The sequence below is a fragment of the Ovis canadensis genome, chromosome 23 (genome assembly GCF_042477335.2).
Source record: "Ovis canadensis isolate MfBH-ARS-UI-01 breed Bighorn chromosome 23, ARS-UI_OviCan_v2, whole genome shotgun sequence".
In the NCBI taxonomy this organism is placed as follows: Eukaryota; Metazoa; Chordata; class Mammalia; order Artiodactyla; family Bovidae; genus Ovis; species Ovis canadensis.
Window position 1 is genome coordinate 75,399,640 of NC_091267.1, and position 27,758 is coordinate 75,427,397.

The window sequence follows — 27,758 nt, forward strand, 5'->3', positions numbered from 1 at the left end:
ATCTCCTTGCAGTCCAAGGGACTCTCAAGAGTCTTCTCCAACACCACAGTTCAGAAGCATGAATTCTTCAGCACGCAGCCTTCTTAATATTCACTAATTGATCGCCTCTCCCTCGTTTATGAGTTTGCTCTTCATCCTCAGTGCGTTCAGCTTTTTCAGCGTCTTCCGAGCTTGTACTCCACAGGTAACGCATGGAACCCATGCTTCCTCAATGTTCCAGCTCTGTTCCAGTTCAATCTCCTTGTTTGTGAAAATCTAGTCATGTCTTTAGTTCTTTTATTTGGATCCATGGTCTTCCTTATCTATTTAAATATGCTCTTTATTTAAAGCAATGCTAATTATTGCTAATTCTTGTTACTGGACCTTTAATAAAGGGGTAAAGTTCCTGAGGGAAGAATAAATTTGATTACTTGGGAAACCATGGGTATGCTTAGGATTTTATTTTGCTTCTCCAGTTTCATGTTTCACTGTCCCAACCTCCTGTGTCCCCAGGAGGCAGAGATGCAGGGAGACATAATCAGGGTTCTGGTCCTCTGGGGATGTTGCCTCTGGTCTGCAGGAGGCACCAAGGGTAGGCCTGCAGCTGGGTGAGGTGGGGCTGCTCAGTCACCCGGCTCCTCTCAGCTGGGCTGTCAAGAGACGGCTGCATTTCTTTGCCAAAGCCCGGGAACCTTACTGGGCAGCTTTCCTGCAGCGACAGCTACCTTCTGACCTTGTCACCATTCCTGCCTTTGATGCAGGTCTAGCCGTGGCAGGGTCCCCTCCCCGGCGCTGTCCCTGCGTGCACCGCACTCTTTCTTGGTTGCTTTTAGCCCTGGCACTCTGTGCGTGCATGCGTGCGTGCGTGCGTGCATGCTGAGTTGCTTTGGTCGTGACTGATTCTTTGTGACTCCTTGGATTGTAGCTCGCCAGGCCCCTCTGTCTACAGGGCTATCCAGGCAAGAATACTGGGGTGGGTGGCCATGTTCTCCTCCAGAATCTTCCTGGTCCCGGGACTGAGCCCATGTCTCTTATGGCTCCTGCATTAGCAGACTGGTTCTTCACCACTAGTGTCACCTGGGAAGCCCCGAGCATACTTTGCATAGTCCCCTTATTCAACTGTCCTTAATCACCCACTTTGGCTGGAGCCATTTGTTTTCTGCTAGACACTTGAGTAGTACAGTGAGCAGATGGCTTTAGAAGAAACATCTTTGATAGGGATTTGGTGATTGGATTTGTCCCATATTGACTCAGGAAACAGCTGACTCGTTGGAAAAGCCCCTGATGCTGGGAAAGATTGAGGGCGGGAGGGGAAGAGGACGACGGAGGGTGAGATGGTTGGACGGCATCACCGACTCGATGGACATGAGTGTGAGCAAACCCTGTGAACTACTGAAGGGCAGGAAAACCTGGCGTGCTGCAGTCCATGGGGTCACAAAGAGTCAGACATGACTTGTGGACACAGCAACAGTGACAGCTGCCTCACCCTGAGGGGCTCGTGCTGAGAGGCACTAGGGCCCGGGAGTGGGGCACATGGGCATCACGTTATCGCTGACGGAGGCGGGGCGTGAGGGGCAAGGGGGAGACAGGCGCTGGGGCCTCAGCGACTGTGGTGCTTACTTGCTACTGTGACAATGTGGGATCAGCTGCTTTCTTATGATGGGATAGGAAAGCCATCCAACAGAAATCTGAAAGACGTTTTTCATGGCTCTTGACCAGGAAATCCTAAAATATATAGATATGTTTGCAGCGGTGAGATTCTTATCTTTCTAGGTCAGCAAAATACACTTCCTATGACAGAGAGGTTAACAGCAATAAAACTGACATTGAAATAAATTCTAAGTCTTGGTATCACGCAGGAAACAGTGTGATGTAGAGGAGAGTTACTGATACAGTGCTGATAAAAAGGCTGGATAGCACAAGTAATTGGGGACTGTTTCATGATATGTGATTGTTGGAGGGAGAGCAAGGTGGTGGAGGAGTGGGTGAACATGGACTGCGTCTCTCTCCACGGACACATCAAGGATACACCTTCAGACACAGAAGTGCACACAGAACACCAGCTGAGAGCGGCCAGGAGGGCCTGACCAGTGGAAAAGAATATATAGACCCACGCAGAACTCAGCAGGAGGAAGGAACGGGGGGGGGGGGAACGGGAGTTCAGTAGGACTGCACCCGCCTGGATCTCGGCAGGTGGGGGGACTGAAGCAGGGGTCCGATCCCCACATCGGGGCAATTGTCAGTCAGAGGAGACACATTTAAGGTGAGAGTGAAGCAGCGGATCTGGGACAGCCTAAATGGAAGGAGACTCAGTCCTTGCCACAGCCACACACGCACCAGACAGGGATGCAGAGCCCTCGGAAGGCGCAGCAGCTGGGAGCTGGAGTTTAGGGATTGGGGAGCAATCCCAAAGCAAGGGCTGCTGTTGACTGTGGAGAGACGGATCGAGGGGATGTGAGGGAGGAGATCGTGGTGGAATATGCCTGTGGAGGAAAGCCAGGCAGCCATGGAAGCAAGGCGATGCTGCTGAGTCACACGTAGGGGGTGGAGCCAGCACCACAGCCTCTCTCTCTCCACAGTTGGCTCCTGAACAGTAGAGAGGCCGGCCCGTCAAATGCCTGACTCACTGAACTACAGAGTAGGACCCCACCCAGGGTGCCCCTGTAAGTGTCTGACGCGCTGAACTATAGAGAAGGACCCCAGCCAGGGAGCTGTCTAAGTGCCTGCAGGGTGGAGCTATGAAGAAAGACTGGCCAAAGAGGTCTTCTGATCGCCAGCTACAAGAGGCTCGAAAAAAAGACTCTGAAGGACTCTGATAGGGCTTCCCTGATAGCTCAGTTGGTAAAGAATCTGCCTGTAATGCAGGAGACCTGGGCTCGATCCCTGGTTGGGAAGATCCCCTGGGTTGGGAAGATCCCCTGGAGAAGGGAAAGGCTACCCACTCCAGTATTCTGGCCTGGAGAATTCTATGGACTCTATAGTCCATGGAGTTGCAAAGAGTCGGGCACGACTGGGCAACTTTCACTTTCACTTTGAGGGCCATAACTCCTGTGGCTGAGGCAGTCTGTGTCCCTGAACACTTGGCGCTGCCCGGAGCTCCGAAAGCCAAGCAGCAGTGCCACCTTCACGCTCAGCTCTCAGCAGAGCGGACACAGGCAAAAACATCTTGCATCTATGCATGCAGGGTTGCATCGTGTCCAGCTCTTTGCGACCCTGTAGACTGTGGCCTGCCAGGCTCCTCTGTCAGGAGGGTTCTCCAGGCAAGAACACTGGAGTGTATTGGCCAATACTGGTTGCCATACCCTTCTCGAGCACTCTATTTCCTGCTGCTCTAGCTGCAAACTCCCCTGAATACCTGGTGCGGCCAGAAACCCTGCAACCCAAGCAGCTGCACCACCCCCACACGTGGTCCTCACAGGGGCAAACCCAAGTCCTCCAGGGCAGCCTCAGGGGCAAACCCCACCTTTGAAGACCACAGGGACCGTGTGACTAAGGAAGAAGACCCCAAAACCTCCCACCAGCTGTACAAGCTGCAGATTAAATCCACACGATCAACTAGGCAGACTCTGTGCCTATGGACTAGATAAAAGGATTTTGAGAGCTCCAGTGAAAGAAAACATACTGTTTCTGACAGCTGTGGACATTGGAGGCAAGAGCACACAGGAGTAGGGCCAGCTTAGAATCTGAGCTGCCCCCACAGCAGGTCCAGAGATCAGCACAGTATTGGAGGGCGTCCTAGGGAGGTGAGTTGGGCTGTGACTCTCAGCAAGGGAAAGGACTCTGACGGCAGTGAGTCAAGGAAAACGTCTATTATTCTTATGTTTTGACTTGTTCTGTAGTTTCTATTTTGACTTGTTCTGTAGATTCTTTTGGATTATTTTTTTGTTTTCACCCTCTGTTGTTGGTTTTATTGGCACCATGAAATCTAATTAAGCTTTTGAGTGTTTTTGTTCCTTAATCACACTTTTTATTGCTGTTAGAAACCTCTGCCTCTACATTGGGCTTTTGCAGTTCCGTGGAGTTCCCCCCACCCTCATTTTTTTTTTCTTTCCTCTCTTTTTTCAAATTTAATATTACTGTTCTTATTTTCATACATTTATTCTTTGGTTTGCTTTTCCTACTGTTCTTTTCCCCTTGCAGTTAATCTTCACTGTATATAAATCTTATCTACCTCTATTTAACTTTGCATATCTATTTTTTCTTTCTTTCCTTTCCTCTCAACATATTTGCTGATTTATTTTCACTGCTTATTCCCCAGTTGGCACCTTGCTTTAGTTTTGTTTTCCCATTTGTGCTTTGGTTAGTTTTGTTCTTAACTGGTGGATATAATTTTTGGTTTCCTTTGTTCGCTGGGTCAATCTATTGTACTTTCCTTCTGTTGGACTGATTTGATTTTGCTTATGGGTGTGTATGTACATGTGTGGGCTCAGCCACACTCTTTATTGTTGTTGTATACCTCTGCCTCTATGTTGGGCTTTTGCAGTTCTGTGGAGTTTTCCTTTTTTTTTTCTTTCTTCTCTTTTTTCTTTTCTTTTTTATATAAATTAAAATTTTTAAACCTATTATATTTCTTCTATATTTAGTCCTTTGTTTGCCTTTTCTGCTGTTCTTTTCCCCTTGCAGTTAATCTTTGATATATACAAATCTTCTTCATCCACCCCTGCTTACCTTTGCATAGCTGCTCTTTCTTGCCTTTCCTCTCAGCGTATTTGCTGGTTTGTCCTCGCTGCTCTGTTCCCCACTGGTCACCGTGCTGCAGCTTGGTTTTGCGGTCTGCGCTTTGGTTAGCTTTGCTCTTGACTGGTGGAGACAGTGTTTGGTTCCCTTTGCTCAGCAGGTCAGTTCCCTGTACTTTATATCTGTTGGACTGTTTTGACTTTGCTTATGAGCGTATATGTATTGTGCATATTCCGTCATTTTAATTTTTATTTGTCTGATTTTGTAACTGCCATTTGTCTGGGGTTCATCTTTGCTTTCTCATTTTTGGGTATTTGTTTGAATCTCACTTAATGCCATAACAAACCACTTGTGGAATCTTTGCTCCTGACTAGAGACCAAGCCCTGAACCTTTGGAGTGGGAGCACTGACTCCAATCTATAGACCACCAGAGAACTAACCCCAGGGAGTATCAAATAGTGAGAACTCATGCAAAGGAAACCACCTGAAAATGAGACCCAGCATCACCCAACCACCAGTAGCATCTTGCGCAGGAAACCTCATCTAATCAAGAAAGAAAACAAAAATACAAACCCAGTCATCAGCAGACAGGATTCCCACCTCACTCAGCCTTCCCATCAGAGGGAAAACAAGCAAACAAAACAGCTCAGCACCAACGTCACCCCATGAAGCTCACACAGGCTGCTGGAGCAGTCGCAGGAGGGCAGAAACCAAAAGGGAGAAAGCATTCAACCGTGAAGCCTGGGAAAAGGAGACCTCAGACACAATAAGTTAAAAAAATAATAATGAAAATGTAGAGAAATACCACACAAATTAAGGAACAAGCTAGAAACACAGATGTCCAAATAAATGAAGAGGAAATAGGCAAACCACCTGAAAAAGAATTTAGAATAATAATAGTAAAGATGATCAAAAATCTAGAAAACAAAATGGTGAAAATGCAAGACTCAATTAACAAAGACCTAGAAGAATTAAAGAATAGACATACAGAGACAAGCAACACAACCACTGGAATTGAAAACACTCTAGAAAGAATCAATAGCACAATATCTGAAGCAGAAGAACGAATCGGTGAGCTGGAAGATAAAATGATGGAAATAACTTCTGAGGAGCAGAATAAAGTAAAAAGAATGGAAAGAACTGAGGACAGTCTCAGAGACCTCTGGGACAGTATCAAAAGCACCAATATTCACATAATAGGGGTCCTGGAAGAAGAGAAAATGAAAGCATTTGAGAAAATTTTTGAAGAGATTATAGTTGAAAATTTCCCCAACATGGAAAAGGAAATAGTCAATCAAGTCCAAGAGGCACAAAGAGTCCTACACAGGATAAACCCAAGGAGAAACGTGCCAAGACACATACCAACCAAACTAACGAAGAATGAACACTGAGAGAGAATAGTAAAAGCAGCAAGGGAAAAGCAACAAGTAACATACAAGGGAAACCCCACACATTTAACAGCTGATCTTTCAGCAGAAACTCTACAGGCTGGAAGGGAATGGCAGGATATATTTAAAGTACTGAAAGGGAAAAATCTACAACCAAGATTACTGTACCCTGCAAGGATCTCATTCAAAATTAATGGAGAAATAAAAAGCTTTTCAGACAGGAAAAAGTTAAGAGAATTCAGTACCACCCAACCAGCTTTACAACAAATGTTAAAGGGACTTATATAGTCAAGAAATACAACAGAAGAAAAAAGATCTGAAAAATCAACCCCAAACAATTAAGAAAATGGCAATAGGAGCATATATGTCAATAATTACTTTAAATGTAAATGGATTAAGTGCTCCAACCAAAAGACACAGACTGGCTGAATGGATACAAAAACATGACCCATATATATGCTGTCTACAAGAAACCCACTTCAGACCCAAAGACACATATCGACTGAAAGCGAGAGGATAGAAAAATATATTCCATGAAAATGAGAAGCAAAAGAACTCTGGAGTAGCAATCCTTATGTCAGATAAAACAGACCTTAAAGATTACAAGAGATAAGGAAGGACATTACGTAATGATCAAGGGACCAGTCCAAGAGGAAGACATAACAATTGTAAATATCTGTGCACCCAACACAGGAGCACCTCAATACATAAGACAAACACTGACAGACATGAAAGGAGAAATCGACCATAACACAATAATAGTCGGAGACTTTACCACCCTGCTCGCAGCAATGGACAGATCATCAAAGCAGAAAAGTAATAAGGAAACACAAGTCTTAAGTGATAACATTAGATGAGATGGATCTCATTGATGTCTTCAGGACATTCCATCCAAATGCAGAAGAATACACCTTCTTCTCAAGTGCACATGGAGCATTCTCCGGAATGGACCACATCTAGGGTCACAAATCAAACCTTAGTAAATTTAAGAAAATTGAAACTGTATCAAGCATCTTCTCCAACTGCAATGCTATGAGACTAGCTATCTATTACAAGAAAAAAACTGTAAGAAATACAAACACGTGGAGATTAAACAATACATTTCTAAATAACCAACGGGTTACTGAAGAGATCGAAAGGGAAATAAAAAAGTTCCTAGAAACAAATGACAGTGAAAACACGGCAACTCAAAACCTATGGGATGCAGCCAAAGCAGTTCTCAGAGGGGAGTTTATAGCAGCACCACCCTGCCTCAAGAACCGAGAAAAACATCAAATAGACAGCTTAGCTTTCAACCCTACCCCAAGAACCAAGAAAAACATCAAATAGACAGCCTAGCTTTCAACCCTGCCTCAAGAACCAAGAGAAACGTCGAATAGACAGCTTAACTTTACAACCCTGCCTCAAGAACCAGGAAAAACATCGCATAGACAGCCTAGCTTTCAACCCTGCCTCAAGAACCAAGAGAAACGTCGAATAGACAACCTAACTTTACACCGAAAACATCTGGAAGAAGAGAAACAAAAACCCCCCCAAAATTAGTAAAAGGAAAAAATAATAAAGATCTGAGCAGAAATAACTGAAAAAGAAATGAAAGAAACAGTTGTAAAGATGAATAAACCCAAAAGCTGGTTCTTTGAGAAGATAAACAAAATTGACAAACCTTTAGCCAGGCTCATCAAAAAAGAGAGAAGAATCAAATCAACAAAACGAGAAATGAAGAAAGAGTTCACAACAGGCGAGGCAGAAACACAAGGATTGGAAGAGACTGTCATGCACAGCTACATGGCAATAAAATGGAAATGGACAGACTCTTAGAGAAGTCCACTCTTCCAAGACTGGACCAGGAAGAAACAAAAATTATGAACAACCCACTGAAATTGAAGCTCTGATCAAAAATCTCCCAAAAAACAAAAGCCCAGGACCAGACGGCTTCACAGGAGAATTCTATCAAACATTTAGAGAAGAGCTAATGCCTATCCTTTTAAAACTCTTCCAAAAAATTGCCGAGGAAGGGACATTTCCAAACTCATTCTACAAGGCCACCATGACCCTGATTCCAAAACCGGACACAGACAACACACAAAAAGAAAACTACAGGCCAATATCACTGATGAACGTAGATGCAAAAATCCTCAGCAAAATTTTAGCAAATAGAATTCAGCAGCACATCAAAGAGCTTGTACACCTTGATCAAGTTGGATTTATTCCAGGGATGCAAGGACTCTTCAATCTATACAAATCAATCAATGTGATACACCAATTTAACAAATTGAAAGATAAAAACAATATGATAATCACAAAAGATGCAGGAAAAACGTTTGACAAAATTCAGCACCATTTATGATTAAAATTCTTAAAAATATGGGCATAGAAGGAACCTATGTCAACATAGAAAAGGCCGTATATGATAAGCCTACAGCAAACTTTATTCTCAATGATGAAAAACTGAAAGCATTCTCCTTAGGATCAGGAACAAGACAAGGGTGTCCACTTTCACCACTATTATTCAACATAGTTCTGGAATTCCTAGCTACAGCAATCAGAGAAGAAAAAGAAATAAAAGGAATCCAGATTGGAAAAGAAGAAGGAAAGCTCTCACTGTTTGCAGATGAGATGATGCTATACGTGTAAAACTGTAAAGATAGTATCAGAAAATTACTAGAGCTAATCAGTGAATTTAACAAAGTTGCAGGATACAAAATCAACACACAGAAATCACTTGCATTTCTATGTACTAACAATAAAAAATCAGAAAGAGAAATTAAGGAATCAATCCCATTTACCATTGCCACAAATGAATTAAATATCTAGGAATAAACTTATCTAAGCAGAAAAAAGAACTGTACACAGAAAATTTAAGACACTATTGAAAGAAATCAAGGATGACATAAACAGATGGATAGATATTCCATGCTCCTGGGTAGGAAGAATCAATATTGTGAAAATGAGCATACTACCAAACACAATCTTCAGATTCAGTGTGATCCCTATCAAATTACCAATGACATTTTTCACAGAACTAGAACAAAAAATTTCACAATTCATATGGAAACACAAAAGAACCCGAACTGCCAAAGCAGTCTTGAGAAAGAACGGAGCTGGAGGAATCAACCTTCCTGACTTCAGATTTTACTATAAAGCTACAGTCATCAAGACTTGCTCAAACTCATGTCCATTGAGTCTGTGATGCCATCCATTCATCTCATCCTCTGTCGTCCCCTTCTCCTCCTGCCCCCAATCCCTCCCAGCATCAGGGTCTTTTCAAATGAGTCAGCTCTTCGCATGAGGTGGCCAAAGTATTGGAGTTTCAGCTTCAACATAAGTCCTTCCAGTGAACACCAAGGACTGATCTCCTTTAGGATGGGCTGGTTGGATCTCCTTGCAGTCCAAGGGACTCTCAAGAGTCTTCTCCAACACCACAGTTCAAACGCATCAATTCTTCGGTGCTCAGCCTTCTTCACAGTCCAACTCTCACATCCATACATGACCACAGGAAAAACCATAGTCTTGACTAGACGGACCTTTGTTGACAAAGTAACGTCTCTGCTTTTTAATATGCCATCTAGGTTGGTCACAACTTTCCTTTGAAGGAGTGTCTTTTAATTTCATGGCTGCAGTCACCATCTGCAGGGATTTTGGAGCCCCCAAAATAAAGTCAGCCACTATTTCCACTGTTTCCCCATCTATTTGCCATGAAGTGATGGGACTGGATGCCATGATCTTAGTTTTCTGAATGTTGAGCTTTCAGCCAACTTTTTCACTCTCCTCTTTCACTTTCATCAAGAGGCTCTTTAGTTTCTGCCATAAGGGTGGTGTCATCTGCATATCTGAGGTTGTTGATATTTCTCCTGGCAGTATGATTAAGATTCACCGAGTCTCTATTTAAATATGCACTCTGGATAACCCACACACTGTGCTGAAGGAGACATAGTTGAGTGTAGGAGATTTCTGGAGATTACGAGTGAAATGACGTAAAACAACAAGACACACATACAAGAGACAGACACACTCTGGCCAGAGGAAAAATAACTGCGCAAGCAAGCAGGCTCGCGGTTTATTTTTATATAGCCCCCCTGGGCAGAATTCCAGACTGTATGACCAAACTTGTTCAGTACAGCACATGTGCATAAATGTTATCATACAGCAAAAGGGAGTGAAATTCCGGCCCACTGCAGAGTCTGTCCAGAGCCCTTATCACAAGAAGGGAATGTCCCCTTATTTGCAAGGGACCATTAATCTCAAGGCTGTGTCCGTCTTTTGGCAGAACATCTTGTTTGCAGGCAGTACATCTCGACTTTCCCTATTGTGGCCGCATTAACCCTTCAGTTGAGGAGATGGACTGCAGACCTGCTGAGCACAACAGCAGGGGAGATATGCCTATTAGAGAAGGAGGGAAATAAAGGCTCCACAACGGAGTATCCGGCAGCTGTGGACACACACGGGCTTCCCTGGTGGCGCAGATGGTGAAGACTTGGCCTGCAATGCGAAAGACTCGGGTTTGATCCTTCGGTTGGGAAGATCCCCTGGAGAAGGAAAGGGCAAAAATTAACCTGAACATAACTGTTCATTTATGTTCATAAATGAAATGAACATAAATGTGTCAGATACTCATGTGCCAAAAAGGACACCTCCTCAGACAGAGAGTCCGGTGAAGGAAAGGCGCGTTGCGAAGTGATGAGCAGCTGTCATTTTGCTCGTGGGTGGGAAAGAGGGACAGCTGGTCACTGGACGGTAATTCTGGGAACGTAGGGGACGTGCTTGCTGGAGGAATGTAGACATGGGCTGGGTGCTCTGGAACGCCGCTCGTGATAGATGATTTGCATTGAGAACCATCTGCTTCCCGTGGGGTCTGTCTCCAGAAACACGGAGACACTCACAACGTCTGTGCTCTGTCTTCCGGGCTGAGGCTCACCCAGCTGGGAGCGGACCCCCATGTGCCCCTCTGCCCCCTGTAGTCTGACCAGTCACACCTCTGAAGCGTTCCTTCTGGAGATCAACAGTGACCGCGTCGCCTCCTGATGGGTCCCCGCTCAGTCTTTAGAGAGAATTTTCTGAAAGACTCGTCACTTGTTGAGTCCTCTTTCCTGGAATCCTATCTTCCGCTGTCCTCCACACCCCCGACTTTCTGTCTCAAACTCACTTTCTGTGGCCACCCTTAGAGTTAGTCCCTCAGTCGTGTCCGACTCTTTGCCACCCCATGGACTGTGGCCCCCAAGGCTTCCGCGTTCATGGGATTCTCCAGGCAAGAATACCGGAGTGGGTTGCCATTTTAGTTTAAATTTTATTGTATAGCTTCTTGCCTTATCAGAAAAATGGCACTGCCTCTTGCCTCAGCTTTCATGGGTCTCTGCTAATGTTTCACTAGCATGAGTGTATCTTTGGAACAGAGAGAGCCTTTTCTTTGTGCATCAGCTAGGAACCACTGACTGCTGGCCTCTCACATTTGGACGAGGGCTCTTGATTCTGTTCGAATGCAGGGATGGTCACACGATGTGTTTAATCGTTGCATTTTTATGGCTTCCTAGTGATTCATTCTGCGTAGAAAGGGTCCTCAGCCTTTCTGGGGCTTGGCACTGGGCTTAGTGAAGGGTGTGGACCACAGTGGTAGAAGCAGGGGCCAAGTGACAAGGGAGCTTTGCAAGGCTGCTTGGCATTAGGTGACAGCGGACTCCTGAGTCTCATCCCGTGAGCCAGAGTCGGAGACCACGACAGCACCGCGCATTTCCCTCTTCATTCTGGAAGCAGCCTCTGTGCTCCCGGACACGATTCTGGCTTTAGCACAGATCTCACCAGGACCTCCAGGGATGGCTGTCAGCACCACCTTCTGTTTCTCAGTGAGCGAAGCAAGACAGCACCAACTCCCGTAGAGTCCAGTAAATATCTGTTATTGTACAAGAAATGCCTGACGCTAACTCGTTGCAGTGTTTTCCTCCCTGTGTGTGACGGTCGCTTGACAGAATATCCACATTTTCTGTGCTTCATGTAAAAGACTTATTGCTCAAATCCAAAGAATTTCCTTGAATTTTGATTTATAATATTATTTATATGTATGTGATTGTTTGAAAACATATATTTTTAAATTGCTGACATGCTTGAGTTTTGCTCTAGCTAATTAAGGTCATCCAGAATTTAGGCAGCGGAGTGGGAGGGGCTCCCCTCCGCTCTCAAGCAGCTTGTCGGATTCCTAGGACGGATGCCGCGGTGTACCTGAAGCTGAGGCTTAAAACCACTGGTACTCATTGTCCCTCACTTCTGGAGGCCTGGGGCCTAAAATCAACCTGTCCTCAGCACACACTTCCTCTGAAGGCTCTAGAGGAGAAAGCTGCACCTCTTCCAGGTACGTTGGTCCCTAGAGCTCTGGGCTTGAGCTGCTGTCTTTACCTGACTCTTCTCTGAATGTCTCTTCTCTTCTTCTGAGGATCCTAGTCATTGGATTAGGGTCCACCCCGAGTCAGTATGATCTTGTGTGAAGTAGTTATGTCTGTGACTTATTTCCAAATAAGGTCACAACCTATGATTAGACATGAAATTTCTTATGTGGAAGGGGGAAGTTTTCTTCAGTCCAGTACAATCAGCAGTCCTGTAAGGCAAACTAAAAACTGTTATGAGCTTGGAGAGAAGGCATGGGAGTAATTTTGGTGTGTATTATTCAATTAATGAGTAAAATGTATTCCAACAGTCTGGTCATGAACATTTTTTCCTGTGATGGACAGACTCTCCGTTTGGGGGTGGTGGTGATTTACTCAGTAAGTTCTGTCTGACTCTTGTGACCCTGCGGACTGCAGCCCGCCAGGCTCTTCTGTCCATGGGATTCTCCAGGTAAGAACACTGAAGTGGGCTGCCGTTTCCTTCTCCAAACCTTCATTTAGTGTATCTCTAGAAACGTTTAATGATTCTTAAAAAGAATGAAATCATGCCATTAGCAGCCACATGAATGGACCTAGAGATTATCGCATTGGGTGAAGTAAGTCAGACAAAGGAGGAGAAATATTGTGTAACATCTCATATGCAGAACCTAAGAGACAACACAAATCAACTTATTTACAGAACAGAAACAGACTCAGAGAACGAACCTATGGCCCCAGGCGGGAAGGTGTGGGGAGGGATAGTCAGAGAGTTTGGGAGAGAGGTACACACTGCCGCATCTAAAATGGAAAAACAGCTGACTGTCACTTGATGGCTCAGAGCCTCTGCTCACTGTTGCCCGGCAGCCTGGATGGGAGGGGAGTTTGGGGGAGAATGGAAACATGTGTGTGGCTGAGTCCCTTCACTGTTCACCTGAATCTATCACAACATTGTTTATTGGTTATACCACAGTACAAAATAAAAAGTGTTAAAAAATGTTATTTTAAAAACTGCTATTAACAAAGTTCAATATTCTATGTTAGATGCAGAACAAGTAAGTGTTTAGGAGTATACATCTTTACCTTAAATGAAAAAGCACAGAGAAATTATGCTTTGAAAGTGTTAGTTGCTCAGTCGTGTCTGACTTGCAGCCCCATGGACCGTAGGCTGCCAGGCTTCTCTGTCCATGACATTTCTCAGGCAAGGAGATTGGAGTGGGTGCCATTCCCTGCTCCAGGGACTCTTCTCCATCCAGGGATCCATCCCAAGGCCCCCGCATTGCGGGCAGATTCTTCCCCGTCTGAACTTCCAGGGAAGCCCTAATTAAGCTCTGATTCATCTCACTAACAGACGATATTGATAAAATATTAGCTTTCATGTTTAGTGAGTGTTTATCTTTTTTTGGTGTTTTTATTTCCCATGATCATATTGCTCTAGGTGTTTCAAAGGTCTCTTTTGTATTGAGATGTAAGTACATTTATTCCTTTAAAAGACTGGCACATGGGCGAAATGAGATAACATGCACTCTTTCTGCTCAACTGTTTCTTTCGCACAGTGTAGTGTGTAGAGTTTTATCTATGTTGCCATAGGAATCAGAGATTTCTGTTCTTTTGTTTCTATAAAAGTTCCGATAAAAGTTTGAGGCTTTGCCAGCTTGTCAGCCAGTGTGAACAGAACTTCAGTGGACATCTGTACGCTAGTCCTTTTGTGGCGGTTGTATTCACATCTCTTGGGTAAAATCAAGCCATGGAATTACTAGATTGTCTGGTCAGTATACATTTGACTTTACAAGAAAGTGCCAACATGAGCATCTTGCACACTTGAGAAAGACTTTCTCTAGAAGGACATTGCTCAACCATGGAGATTTTAGAGTTTTCTGGAGGAACGTCACCCAGACAGCAGTGTTAGGACACCCTAGCCTCCTGTCCCCCAAAGAGATCAAGAAGGAGACCGCTCCTCTTGAACAAAACAGCTCACAAAGAAATGGTAACGATGTGATGTGGCGGAGGCATCAGTGTGAGCTGGGATGGTGATCACTTGGCAGGAAATAAGTGGGTCAGATCCACACGTGGTCCACCTTCTTCTTGCTCAGTGTTACGGGTCAATTATATCTTAATAAAGATGGAAAAATTAAAATTACAAGACTGGTTTCCAAAGTGGTTGCAGCTTTTGTTTCCCTACCAGATATATGGGAGAGTTCTGACTGATTCACGTTCTCTCCACATGGGGTTTGAACAGTCTTTTTAGCTTTGGCCCACCCAATGGGGACCAGGTGGTATCCTGGGGAGAGGTAGTTTGTATGAACATGAGATTCTTTATTAAACTCTATTACCTTTATTTTCATTTTTTAAACCACATAAAATATTGATTTTCGCTATGTTCCATTAAAAAATAACCTTATTGATGTATGACTGATGTAGAAAGCGCTGTACACGTTTAACGTATACAACTTCATGAGTTTTGAGATGAGAATACATTTGTGAAACCATCACTCCAACGTGTCTGTTAGCTCCAAAAGATTCCTCCTGCCCTAAGGAGAGCTATGTTTTAGGAAATAGAAACTGTTGATACTTGACATTTAAGTATTTGTGTATTTCAGGGTCATGTGTAGGCCTGCCCTTCTTCTTACTATATACTCCCCCAGTCTGATCCCATTTTTGCCTTCAGCAATGATTACCATAGTTCTCTCAGTAACTCTATTACCTGTCTATTATCGGTATTGTCTGCCTTACCTGTTTAGAGATTCAGTTCTTATCCCATCTCTGAGTTCTGGACTCATTTAAGTTCTTAACGTGGGTTATAAAGCCTTTCACGTTCTGGTAACAGTCCACCTCTTCAACTTCATCATGTTCTACTACTTTGAATTTTTATATATGATAATATCTTTCTAAATTATCTTTTCTATGTGTGGTAGTTCACTTGCACTTTGTTTATAAGAAAAAAGGAAAAGCAATGAGTGACATGAATAAATCATTGTTTTATTGATAATGTATTTCACAAAATCAAACCTTTAGACGTGTAAGTGTCCCACATACCAGCTAAATTCAAAGAAATGTGAGTGCCTAGGTGAAGAGTATATATGACTTGTAGTATATATAATTTAGGACCTGTAATTTTTGAATAAGAGCTATGATATTTCAAGCTCAGTAGAAGATAAGTATAGAAATAATCTTTTTTATTAATTAATTTTAATTGGAGGCTAAGTAGTTTGCAATATTGTGGTGGTTTTTGCCATACATTGACATGAATCAGCTAATCTCTTAAAATATGTTGAACATTTTGTGCAGAGAGGAGTTACCATGGAGAGAGAGAGTCAGTTTACATTTGTTTGTAGGAGAGAGAGAGACAGGCGTCGTATGCATACTTCCACCAGTGCACGCTCAGTGGTGACCGTGAGCTTGGAAAGGAGAATGGATCCAAGGGAACCTGTTACACCAGCTTCGCGCTCCGGGAACAGCTCTCTGAATGCCCCGAGTGTGGCCGCTGGCCAAGGCCGTCTAAGGGGAAGAGACTCGGCCGCAGAAGAGGATGCTGTTGGTCTTGATGTGCTTGATGAGGAACAGGAAAGGGTGATCACAGCGGAAACTCTCGTGAAACGGTAGTGACGTGACAACACTGACACCCACACCGGTAGCAGCCGCGGCCTCCGTGCCCTCCTCGGTCACCTCCACAAAGGACTTGTGGAAGACCTTTGATACCACCAGATCATATTTCCTGGTCATGCCCGAGAAGTCGGCCACCTCATCACGGAAGGCGTCCACCATCCCCAGGGCTTGCAGTGTGGGCACGAGGTCGTAGCTCTCTTCCACTTTAAACCGAGGCAGGTATAAATGCACTTGTCTCTTCCCCATATTCTGTGGGCTCGTCCACGCTATTAGCTTCTCAGCAGTGAGCTGGTCTTCAAGCTGGAACAGTGGAAAAGGAACAACTGTCAGGATTCTCAGCGGTCATGGGGCCCACCTAACCTCGGATTGAAATGTCTGGAAAACCTTTATTTTAACAGTAAACATGAACACAGGAGACTCAGTTTATTAGATTTTCTCTGAGGAGGAAAAAATAACAGTCCTGAATATATATCATAGATCAAATAAATGTTTTTATATATTTATAGCTTTGCTATTTTCATGTATGTATGTATGTAGACACAAATATGCATGTATAGAAATGTCTATTCTAATGTATATGTATATATATGTGCGTGTGTATAAATATGCACACATTAATGAAACAACATTTGTTTCATGTGAAAGTCACGTCTGACTCTTTTTGTGACCCCATGGTCTGTATCCCTCCAGGCTCCTCTGTCCATGGGATTTCCCAGGCAGAAACACTGGAGTGGGTTGTCATTTCCTCCTCCAGGGGATCTTCCTGACCCAGGGATTGAACCCATGTCTCCTGTGGCTCACACACTGTAGGCGGATTCTTAACTATTGAGCCACTGATATTTAAGATATTGATTTTTTTTTTTTTGTTCTATGCTGCCAGCCAGTCTATGAGCAGCCCGCACAAGCACGGCATCACTGGAAATTTAAACAATGGCATGAGCACTGTGAATACCAGGTTTTACCTTCTGCAGACCGTCTACTTTATTGGGCAGCAGAACCATCATGCTTAGCTCTTCGCCTTTGTATGGGATTTCCAGGATCTTGGCTTGCACATCCTCCAGTGACACGAAATTGAAGCTATCGGTTTGTTTCATCATCTGCACAGGTTTGCTTGTATCCTGCAATAAATTCATGTGCAAAAAAAATGCCAAGTGAGCATTAGTCCAGAAAAAAAGATAATATTATTGAGATACCAAACTCAGCCTCCTAAGAGATGATCTGGTAAATTTGTGTCTTAGAGATAAGAGTTTCTTCAAGGAATCCCGAGTAAATAAAGTTTAAAAAAACGACAAGACAATAAGCCTTGACAAATTCTATCTTCTATATGCAGTTATATATTAATTACTATGCATTTAAATTTCACAGTGCATGTGTAACTACTCTTTGTTACATACATAAATTACAGACAATACCTTGTTCAGCCAAAACTTTTCCTCCGCAGTACTTTCTTCCTGAAATTTCTGGTTCCACTGCCCTTTGAAATAGACGGCGTTCACCAGAACCAGAACAGTGGTGCTGTCGAGAGAGTCTTTGGGAAACAGACCCTTGATTCTTTCTGCAAAGACAGAAAACCAAAGGTCTGTCGTGAAAGGCACGAGTGGCTTGTCTGTCAGATGCTTTGAAAGTTGCAAGTGATGATTAAGTATTCGCACAAGTTAGCCCGTGAGGGACCCCATGCCCAGCGGTTCACCAGGTGAGGCTTTGCTCATGGCCCCGGCCTCATGGAGCCGCCCTCACGGAGACGCCCCTGCTCCTGCCTGGGAAGGCGTTCAGTGTGTGTGTGGGGGCCGCAGTCATGTCACAAGGAACCCTGATGCACTGATTTCTGATATTTAAGATGCCGTGATATCTCTATGATATTTAAGATGCCATGCTGTGCTAGCAGAAGGCAATGGCACCCCACTCCAGTGTTCTTGCCTAGAGAATCCCAGGGATGGGGGAGCCTGGTGGGCTGCCGTCTATGGGGTTGCACAGAGTCGGACACGACTGAAGCGACTTAGCAGCAGCAGCAGCAGCAACAGCAGCAGCAGCTGTGCTAAGCCTCTTCAGTCTGTGAGCCCACGGATGGCAGCCCACCAGGCTCCTCTGTCCATGGGACTCTCTAGGCAAGAATACTGGAGTGGGTTGCCGTGCCCTCCTCCAGGGGCTCTTCCTGACCCAAGAATTCTGGGTCATCGATTCTGACAATACCTTGTTCATCGGAACTGATGAACAGGTCGTCGATTCTGAAGAACTGACTTCCGCTGACCTTTACTGGCCAGTTGCCTTCCTTCCCTCTCCTCCCTCCCTGCTCCCTCAGTAGCTCTGTCTCTTGTTTCCATTCCCTGTCTTCATTCTGCACACTGAGTTGCTGTAGGTTGAGCCTATATTTCGGAAAGGAGGTAGGATACGGTTCACGGGATGGGGACGTTGTCCAGCCCCCTCCCTGGGTGGGGAGGACACCTATGACAATCCTGTGGGAGGGGGACGTGGGCCAGGCACCTTTTCCTGCAGGGGGTCATTTCTGCAAGAAGGATGGTTTAAAGGAGAGCAGTTTGTTTCCCAGTTAAGAAAGCAAAAGTGGACTCTTCATATTTTCTCTTAGGGATTATAATCCAGAAGTTAGGCTTTTAATTGAAAGAAAAATTTATGAATCAACCTTAAGTCTGAGCAGAGACTTGGGATCCACAAGACACTGTCTTCCAGACTCAGCTGTGCCTGCAGGGGGCTGGTCCTGGGAGCATCCCCGCCCGGGTCTCTCTGCACTGACGTGGACCGTCCGCCCCCTGCAGGACTCCCCACCCTCCTTGATCTCGTCTCACCCCTGCTCCTGGAAGCCTGGGCAGGGTCCACACTGTGTTCACACACAGCGGGGACTCAGTGGTGACTTTAAATGAGTGACTCATAACCTACCATTGGTTTGGCTCTCCACCCAGGAGTTAATCATCTTTCGACTTTCCTCTGCAGCATTTTTAAAATCAGCAGATTCCACACTGGCCAGGTAGTATTTCTTAACATTATCCATGTATTCCTGTGACATGAGCAGGAAGAAAGCAGGAATGAAAAGTGATTTATCAGTAACCATGTCGGGATTCCCAAATTAAATGCAATGTCTTAAATCCTGATCAAGCAGAGTTCACAAGCCCATGCCCAGCCCCGCCTCACTGGTGTGCTATCAGCCTCTGGACACTCCAGCGGGTGGGGTTGTGGCTGGGGAGCCCGGCCCCTGGGGGTAATGCCCCCGTGCGGGTTCCCAGGCTCCTCTGCACCCCTCCCCCTCCATTAGGAGCTGGGGCCCGAGGACCCGGGACCTGATAGACCAGGAAACTCACCTGGAGAAACGGAAACTCCTTTTCTCCATAGAGCCTGTTGGCGACACTCAGCTCATAGGCATCAGTGGATTTCTTTAATTCCGTCAGAAGCTTTTGAAAGTGATGATGAACACTTCCTGGCTTTTCAACCTTCAAACACCAAAAAGTGAGCTCACTGGATTCTCTGTCAGTGTGAACTCTACACCCCCAGGGGTCTGTTGGGTCCCTGTCTAGAGGGAGGTATCCCCGGGGATGATGGTTGTTGCTACTTCCCCTAATTGGTGTGTTTACTGGATATAGCCTTCCTAATGTTTATAGTCAGTCTTCCAGGCAATTCTTTCTCCCTGCTCAAACACGGTCCACTCTTTTCTCTTCTGAACTGCCCACGCAGCACCGCTCCTCAGCTGCGTTATGTCTTAGCTGTCTGCAATGGTCAGGGTCAACGTCTCAGCTGAGCTTAGGCTTCTCGAGGGCCAGAGCACTGTGCGTCTCTAACAGTCATCAACCGTGTGAGGAAGCGAAATCTGCATATTGTCCTAGGCTATGACGTGAAGCCCTGTGTTACTCCTGGTGGGGCTGTCTTCTAAGACCTGTTGACTCTGACCTATGGCTCTTCATTCCGATGGCCACACTTCTCAGGGTAGGAGCCGTGTGTGACTGGGACACAGCTCGCAGCTGCGCACCAGCACCTCTGAGCCTTTACTTGCATTCACATGATAACAGGAGAGTGCAGAGAGCTAAGTAGCTTCTCCAAGGAGACAGAGCCAGGTTTTCAACTCAGGCCTGTCTCAATCCAGAACCTTAAACTTGCTACCTAAGAGTTTTGGACTAGTCTATAAACAATAGCTCTCAGTTAATCACTTTCCATAATATATTTTGATGCCTACCTATTGGTCTTAATAATATGAAATAACATCATGATTTAATATTATCCAGTGACAATATTAATATTAGTTAACTAATACTATCCAATGTTTGAAATATGTTCTAAATCTATAATTATTATTTTGCTCTAATAACAATAATAAAATACATAATACACGTCAGAGTTTTCATTTTCCCGGCACTGCTGTTCTTCCTCACGAGGATTTGCACGTATTGCAGCAGACATTCTATTGTCCCCAGTTAATCGGGGTGAAGTCACTGCGGCTCAGAGCAGCTGTGTTTTCCACATTTGTCATTCCTCAACAACAGAGCTCAATCTGAAGCCCCTTTGGTTTCAGAGCCCTTACCGTGAAGCAGACGCTACTCTCCTCTCAGGATAACAAGGAGGTGAAGCACACATGTGACGTGAAATGAGCGACACCCCTGTCCATGGTTTCACTTAAGATCCCCTAACAATGGGCTTCCCCACTTTGTCTGACATTCCCAGTTTAAACTATGACCCTCTTGGACACTTGATCCTCCAAGTCCGGTGCGCTGTGACTCACGCGATCTTTTGCGGCTCCTCCTCTTGCGTTCTCTGTGATTTTACTGAAGTGAAGTACCTGGAGGAGACAGATAGTGGGGCAGAGAAGTGTCACCCTATACATCTGTGTGCATCACAGTCGATAAACAAGAAAGAAAAAAGTCAGGAAGAAGAAAGGAAAGAAAATGCAAACCAAGTACCAAACCAAGCAAAAAATCCCAAACCATAGGGAACAAAGAACAGAAGAAAGGAATATTCAGTGCAAACACTTGCTTCTTAAAAAACACAGTCTGTGTGTGGAAAACACAAAGCTGCTTGATTGCTGTCCACCTTAAAGAATCATGTCAAATTTTTGTTTCATCTTTGAGGAAACGTGAAAAGATGTCGCCCGTGGATCTTAGTCAGCGCCTCACTTCCAGTGAACTCTTCCATTAAAGCCTCACCTCTGCAATTGTAGGGGTTCATCCCAGCCCCCAGAGGAAGACCAGGCACAGGAGCAGGGGGGAGCCCTGCGAGAGAGTGCGTGCCCCCCTCTGTGCCCACCAAGTCGTGGGGCTGCTCGAGCTTCCCGTGGGACCGGGGACAGGCAGACCTGTGGTCATCTGCACACCAGCCAGCAGACAAGCCGTGCAGACCTGTGACGGAAAGGCAGCGGCACCTACCTTCTCCATTTCGGATGCGGTGTTTTCTCGGGCCCCTAAGTAAGTCATGGCTAAGGCTGACGAGATACTGAAAGGGGACAGGAAGATGTTTTCCTTCTTTGATTGTCTGATCTGGTGGAACAGATCGATTGCAAGGTGGATGATTGCTTCACCGAGGGAACTCATGGTGGCCGGATGTGGTCTGGAAGTCCTGGAAGAGCATCAGATGCATTTTATCATCACTCTAGTGAAGGAAGGCTAGTCTGTAATGAGAATTTCTGAAAGAAATGCCTTATGTGTGGGTTGTGGATTTCTGGCAACTAAGATTTTTCCTTTGTATACATTTAGTAATTAGAAGACTTCTGAAAGTAGGAATACTGGAGTGGGCTTTTATGCCTTCCTCCAGGGGATCTTCCCCACCCAGGGACTGAACCCGCATCTCTTACAGCTCCTGGATTGGGAGGCTTGGTCTTTACCACCAGTGCCGCCCGGGAAGCCTTATTCATAGAAACTGTTCTTAAATATAATAGAAACTTCATGTTATACATTTCATAATTAGGAGATGTACCTGCATCCATCTCATAATTAGACGACTATTGAAATTAGTATTTAAAGAAAATTTCTATAAAGTAATAGAGCATCTTTACTGTTTCTTCCTAACTGACTGTACAAGAGTGGGTAAAAACTGCTTTATAACAGACGTTTTGTTGCTGTTGTTCAGTTGCTAAGTAGTGTCCAATTCTTCGCACTCCATGGACACGCTCCTCTGTCCTCCACTACCTCCCAGAGTTTGTTCAAATTCATATTCATTGTGTCCGTGATACTGTGTGACCATCCCATCCACCGCTACCCCCTTTTCTTTTTCCTTTCAATTTTTCCCAACCTCCAGTTCTTTCCCAGTGAGTTTATAACAGATTCTAAGGCAAAACTGATGTGGTAACATCCAGCCATCTCCCATCAGGTACCTCCGTGCCTTACTAGACGGATCTGTGGATGCTGGACAGCCTACCCCTGATACGCGTGCTCCCGAAGGAGCGTGGGTTTTCTTTTAGAAATAAGTAAATTACCTGTGGACTAAATCAGGAGAAACAGTTCTTTTACTGTGGCAGAATACGTAAAATACCATCATACCAAATGAAATATTTAACACATGCACAATAAAACATCACGTTCATTATTACTTTCAGAAAGGATTCCTGAGTAACTCAGAGCTGCTGGAAGCACTTACCTATGTTCCTGGAGGAAGCAGAGGTGGCAGGCAGCCTGCACGTCTGTGTGCCGGGCGCGCTCAGCCCTGAATATATACCTCTACCAGCCGCCTCCCGTGCCTCAAGGCAGCTGGGATTTCAAGATCAACTTCTGATTTCTTCACCAGTTATTGTCAACTTCATGAGGAAGAAGTCTTTATGAGTCAAGACAAGATTACTGACCAACTCCTGTAGGTCCTTTCCTTCCGCAGAAGAAACTGCGGCCTGCCATCTGCGGCTCATATGAAACGCAGGTGCGTGCCTTTCCGAGACCAGAGCCAGTGCACTCATGGCCCAACTGCTTCACGTGCCCTGAGGAACTGGGCCCGGCCAGAAATAACCACCCTTAAAAATCTTCTCTTGTTAATACATGTTGACTCGTATTTAAGACCACTTCTAACACAAGCAACTGAAAAGCTGACACTTTTCAAGTTCTGCAAAGGCTTGTTTCTTTAAAAATATTCTGTGTGCCCGGGAAAATAGCTCAGCGTCTCAGTAGAAGAGAGACTGCAAATTGTGTCAGCTGTAGGCGGAGACCAGGTATGTTTTGCCTCCCCTCGAGGCTGGACCCTGGCGCTGTCCTCCCCGTGACCCCACTGTCCTCGCGGGTAATCCCAGCTGTGCCCTGACTGCTGAGCTCAGAGGGCAGCTCATTTTCTAGCAGACTCACTTGCTCTCAGTGAGAAGAACAACGGGTACAAACAGGACCCATGTTAAGGGCAGTTTCCTAATGTCTTTGTACAACGATGTCTCAGGAAAGCAGGTCGCTTGAGCTCCAGAACTACAGCATTTCTCAGCCACCCTGCTCTGCAGCACACCCTCTTCCGATTCACGGCCAGGACGACAGAGCCAAAGTCTGTAAGAGAAGAAGACAGAGAAAAATGTGTTCTTTGAATGGCATGGTTGAGTCTCATCACTGGAGTCTCATCTCTTCAGGCATTGGGTGTTCCTGTGATAGAATAATATTAAAACTCCTTCCCTGGTGGCTCAGAGGGTAAAGCGTCTGCCTGCAATGCGGGAGACCCGGGTTCGATCCCTGGGTTGGAAAGAGCTCCTGGAGAAGGAAACGGCAACCCACTCCAGTACTCTTGCCTGGAGAATCCCACGGACGGAGGAGCCTGGTAGGCTACAGTCCATGGGGTCACAGAGAGTCTGACATGACTGAGCGACTTCACTTCGCTGACCTTTTACTGAGGGGGTTTTGAATTCACCCGTTTTCCTCTTTAGTGCCATATTTAGGTTGGCAAGTTTGTTTTCCCCATTTCACAGATAACAGAAATGAGCCACAGAGTGACCGAACAGAAACCTGGGCGCTGAATTGCCCAGGTGAGCTCTGCAGGCAGGGAGCTGGTTCCAGGAGGCTGCGTGTGTATCCATTCCCCACAGGGAGGTGTAGACAGACTCTGGACCTTTACTGACAAATCTCCTTGTGTTTAGATGAAAAGAAGCTGCGTCTTCTGCCCTCTCAGTAGAGATCGTATTCTCCCACAAAATCCGAAGGGGTGGGAATGGGTCCCTAATTTATCCTCCAAGGACCCACAGTTATTAGGGAGGAAGGAAGGGTTTCAGACACTTTTAGGGTTGTGCAAAACTTAGCAATTTCAGTGTGGAAGTATGTTTTAATTTCTTAGGCATATACTTAAGAATGAAATCTGTGGGTCAACGGTAAGTTTACACTTAATCGACTGATAGGTCAATTTTTACTCTATGATTGATTTAGAAGAACTACCAGCCTGCCTTCCCCAGCAGCTGCACCGTTCCACTCCCAGCAGGCTAGGAGAAAGTGCGCGTCTGCGGGCTGGCAGTGCCTTCCTCACCCCGGCGCTCGGCACTGTGCTTGGTCCACAGGTGCAGTCCCAGCACATCACCCACTCACAGGAAGACTCGCCCACCACAGGGATGGGGACACGAGCTGGAGGAAGGGAGACCCGCGTGTCTAACCCGGAAAGATGATTCCTGAGCTCAGCCCCGCTGCTCTTAGGGCTCCTCCTGGTTATGTGTCCTGACCCCCGAATGAAGGGAGACCCGTGTGTCTAAACCGGAAAGATGATTTCCGAGCCCAGCCCTGCTGCTCTTAGGGCTCCTCCTGACCCCCGAATGGCACTGGAGGTCAGAGACCCCTCAGCTGAGACTGGGTGGGCTGAGCGAGGATGGAGTCTGCTGGAGTCTGATGGGGGAGCTGAGACTGAAGAAGAAGGAAACAGCAGGAGGAAAGACCCAGGGTGAGAAACGACAAACATGAGGGATAAGAGCTCCCGGTCACGGCTGCGTCTCGGACGCTGCCAGAGAGCAGGGGGGCCCCCGGGCCGGAGCAGGGTGGACGTCTCTGGGCTCAAAGAGGAAGGGCTCTGAGCCCAGAGAAGAAGCAAGGAGCCCCGGCTGGGCCTGGAGGAGGCCCAGGGGACAGAGCAGGAGTCGAGGACTCGAGGGAACCCCTGACTGAGCTGACTCCGCCTGTGACTGAGTCACTGAGGCTTGCGGTGCAGAGGCTGGCTCTGAGGAAGGGGCGCTGGCTGCGGAAGGTCTAGATCTCGTCCTGGAGGAGGAAACGGCAGCCCGCTCCAGCGCGCTCGCCTGGGAAACCCCGCGGCCGGAGGAGTCTCTCGGGCAACAGTCAGTCCGTAGGGTGGCGAAGAGTGGGGCGCGACTGAGCACGTCTGGAAAGCAAGGGATTTTGCTTAAATTTAGGGGGAACTTCGGTTAGTTCAAACAAGAAACCGTATCACATCCTTCTCCCCCTCCTTTTCAAAAGTGCTCCTGGCACGTATTAGACAAGGTGAAGACACCACGATGTCACACAGGGTCGCAGGACACTCAGCGCTTCTCAGATAGTTTTGCAAGTCAGTACTTGCCAACCCGTCTTTTGGCATTTTCTAAATATACCAACATCACTGGCGTCATGAATCCCGGAATCCAATAAACCTGAAGAGGAAGCGACGTGTCCAGGGGCCATCCCACTCTTTCTAATACCTGTATAGCTTGCTTCAAAAAGAGCTCCTCTGTTTCCCTACCGTTTTCTTCCTTGAAGGGCGTGAAGGTTCATCAGCTTTACTGAGGTGCACATCCTAGGGCGCATTTTATCTCTTCTTTCCTATTACGCATGTGGTTATACCCATCTGCAGGTAAACTGGTTACTTGAGAAAATCCTTCAAGCTTTCAATAATAGGATATCTGCCAATTACTGTTTTAATATTCCCATAGAGATACAGATCTGTACAACGTAAATAGCATCTGAACAGGATGAATCAGATTTACCTTAATGTCCCTTAGTTGGGGAGCCGTCTTGTCTGAAGGTATGTCACGGCAGACAGACAGTTCATTCGCCACCACCCATCTCCCCATTCCCAGGCCTCCAGCTACATTCGGACAGTCATCCTACTGTATGCTTAGCACCATCCAACCCTCTCTCACATCTCCTGTCTCTAGAACCGTTTCTACAGCCCTTCCTTTCAGTGGTTTTCGATGGACGTTTAACGTTCCAATTGACTTCGTGTGTGTCTGCTAAGTCACTGCAGTCGTTTCCCACTCTTTGTGACCCGATGGGCTGGAGCCCACCCGGCGCCTCTGTCCCTGGGGATTCCCCAGGCAAGACTCTGGAGTGGGTTGCCATGTCCTCCTCCAGGGGATCTTCCCAGTCGAGGGCTTGAACCTGGGTCTCTTATGTCTCCTGTGTTGGCAAACTGGTTCTTTACCACCAGCGCCAACTGGGAAGCCCCTTGAATTGATTAATATCATATATTAAGGAAGGACGGAGTAAGTTCTTAGTCAAAATTTTATTCTATAACTTCTCATAGCAGAAAAGTTGCACTGCCTCCCAGATTTATTTTATGGGTCTCTTAATTTTTTGGTAGCATGCAGAAAGAGAGAGACTCTTCTTTGTGCATGAACTAGGAATCACTGACTCTTGGTCTCTCACATTTGAATGAAGGCTTCTTGATTCCATGTGAATGTAGGGTCACATGATGTGTTTCAGTATCTATTTTTATAATTTCTTAATGATTCATTCTCCATTCACTGAGTTCTTAATTATGTTCTATGACTTAGTACTGAGCCTAGTGAAGGGTCTCTACCACAGTGCTAGAAGCAGGAACTTAATGATGAGGGAGGTTTGCCAAGGCTCCTTTACATCTGGTGACAATTGGCTTCCTAAGCCTCATCCTCTGAGACAAACTCTGAGGCCATGATAGCACCATCCATTCCCTACCCCACGACTTCTGCAACCAGCCTGTGTTCCCGGACATGATTCTGGCTTTAGCGCAGATCTCCCCAGGACTGCCAGGGACAGCTGTCAGCACCTTCAGGTTCTCAGGGATCCAAGCAAGAAAACATCCACTCCCATAGCCTCCAGCAAATGTCTCTTTTTGCACAAGAAATGCTTGACTCTAACTTGTTCCAGTGATTTCCTCCTTGCATTTGATGACCACTTGACCAAACATCCTAATTACCTGTACGTCAGGTAAAAGATCTGTTCCTGAAATTCAGGGTATTTCATTGAATGTTGATTTACAATGTTGTTTTGATGAGGTTCATGTCCTTCTTTGAATGTATTTTTAATTGCTGAAATGGTTGATTTTTTTGCTCTAGTAAACTATTGTAACTTAACAGTTTAGGCACTGCAGTGTGAGATGGGACTTCTCCTGTGCTCTGGAGGCACTGTGTTAGGATCCTGGGACCTCTGTCCTGAGCTGCCCACACTGAGGTTTGAAACATCCGGTATTCATTCTCTCCCACTTCTGGAGGCTTGAGGGCTAAAATCGGTGTGTTCTCACCACCGCACTTGCTCGCGAGGCTCTCGGGGAGAATTCTCTTTACCTTTTCTACCTCCTGGTGGTTCCTCGAGTTCGGGGCCTGTGCCTCTGTCTCGTCATGACCGTCTCCTCTGTGTCTCTTCATATAAGGGTCCAGTCATTGGATGAGGACCCAGCTTGAGTCAGTAGATCTTATGTTACCAGTTATGTCTATGATCTATTTACAAATGAGGTCACACTGTGATTAGAAATAAATTGGGGGGTGGGTTGGGGGGGGGGCAGAGGAAGTTCTCTTCAGTCCAGTACAAGCAGCAGTCCTACCAGCCCAACTAAACACTCGTTAAGAGTCTGGAGAGAAGCCATGGCGGCATTTTTCCGTAACCTCGAGGCCTTTATCTGTATCCATGCGATCCTGAGCCAGCCTGAG

General features: G+C 45.8%; 1 protein-coding gene across 1 annotated transcript; it reads right to left on the bottom strand.

Moving 5' to 3' along the window:
* Positions 1-15,349: 15,349 nt before the first annotated feature.
* LOC138428545 (serpin B4-like) lies at positions 15,350-22,749 on the bottom strand. The gene is made up of 8 exons (XM_069569350.1): positions 22,565-22,749; positions 21,358-21,547; positions 20,718-20,774; positions 19,309-19,437; positions 18,890-19,007; positions 17,410-17,552; positions 16,960-17,115; positions 15,350-16,297 (listed from the first exon to the last, which is right to left on the bottom strand). The coding sequence occupies exons 2-8, from the start codon at positions 21,520-21,522 to the stop codon at positions 15,890-15,892; spliced, it is 1,176 nt and encodes a 391-aa protein (XP_069425451.1). The 5' UTR covers positions 21,523-21,547; positions 22,565-22,749; the 3' UTR covers positions 15,350-15,889.
* Positions 22,750-27,758: the final 5,009 nt, after the last annotated feature.

Excerpts from the sequence above, each read along its gene's own strand:
- LOC138428545 (XM_069569350.1), bottom strand. The coding sequence starts at position 21,522 with ATGAGTTCCCTCGGTGAAGCAATCATCCACCTTGCAATCGATCTGTTC. Across the intron at positions 20,775-21,357 it reads CCGCATCCGAAATGGAGAAG|GTACTTCACTTCAGTAAAAT; the intron begins GTAGGTGCCGCT and ends TGTCTCCTCCAG. Across the intron at positions 17,116-17,409 it reads AAAAGTTTTGGCTGAACAAG|GATACAAGCAAACCTGTGCA; the intron begins GTATTGTCTGTA and ends AATTTATTGCAG.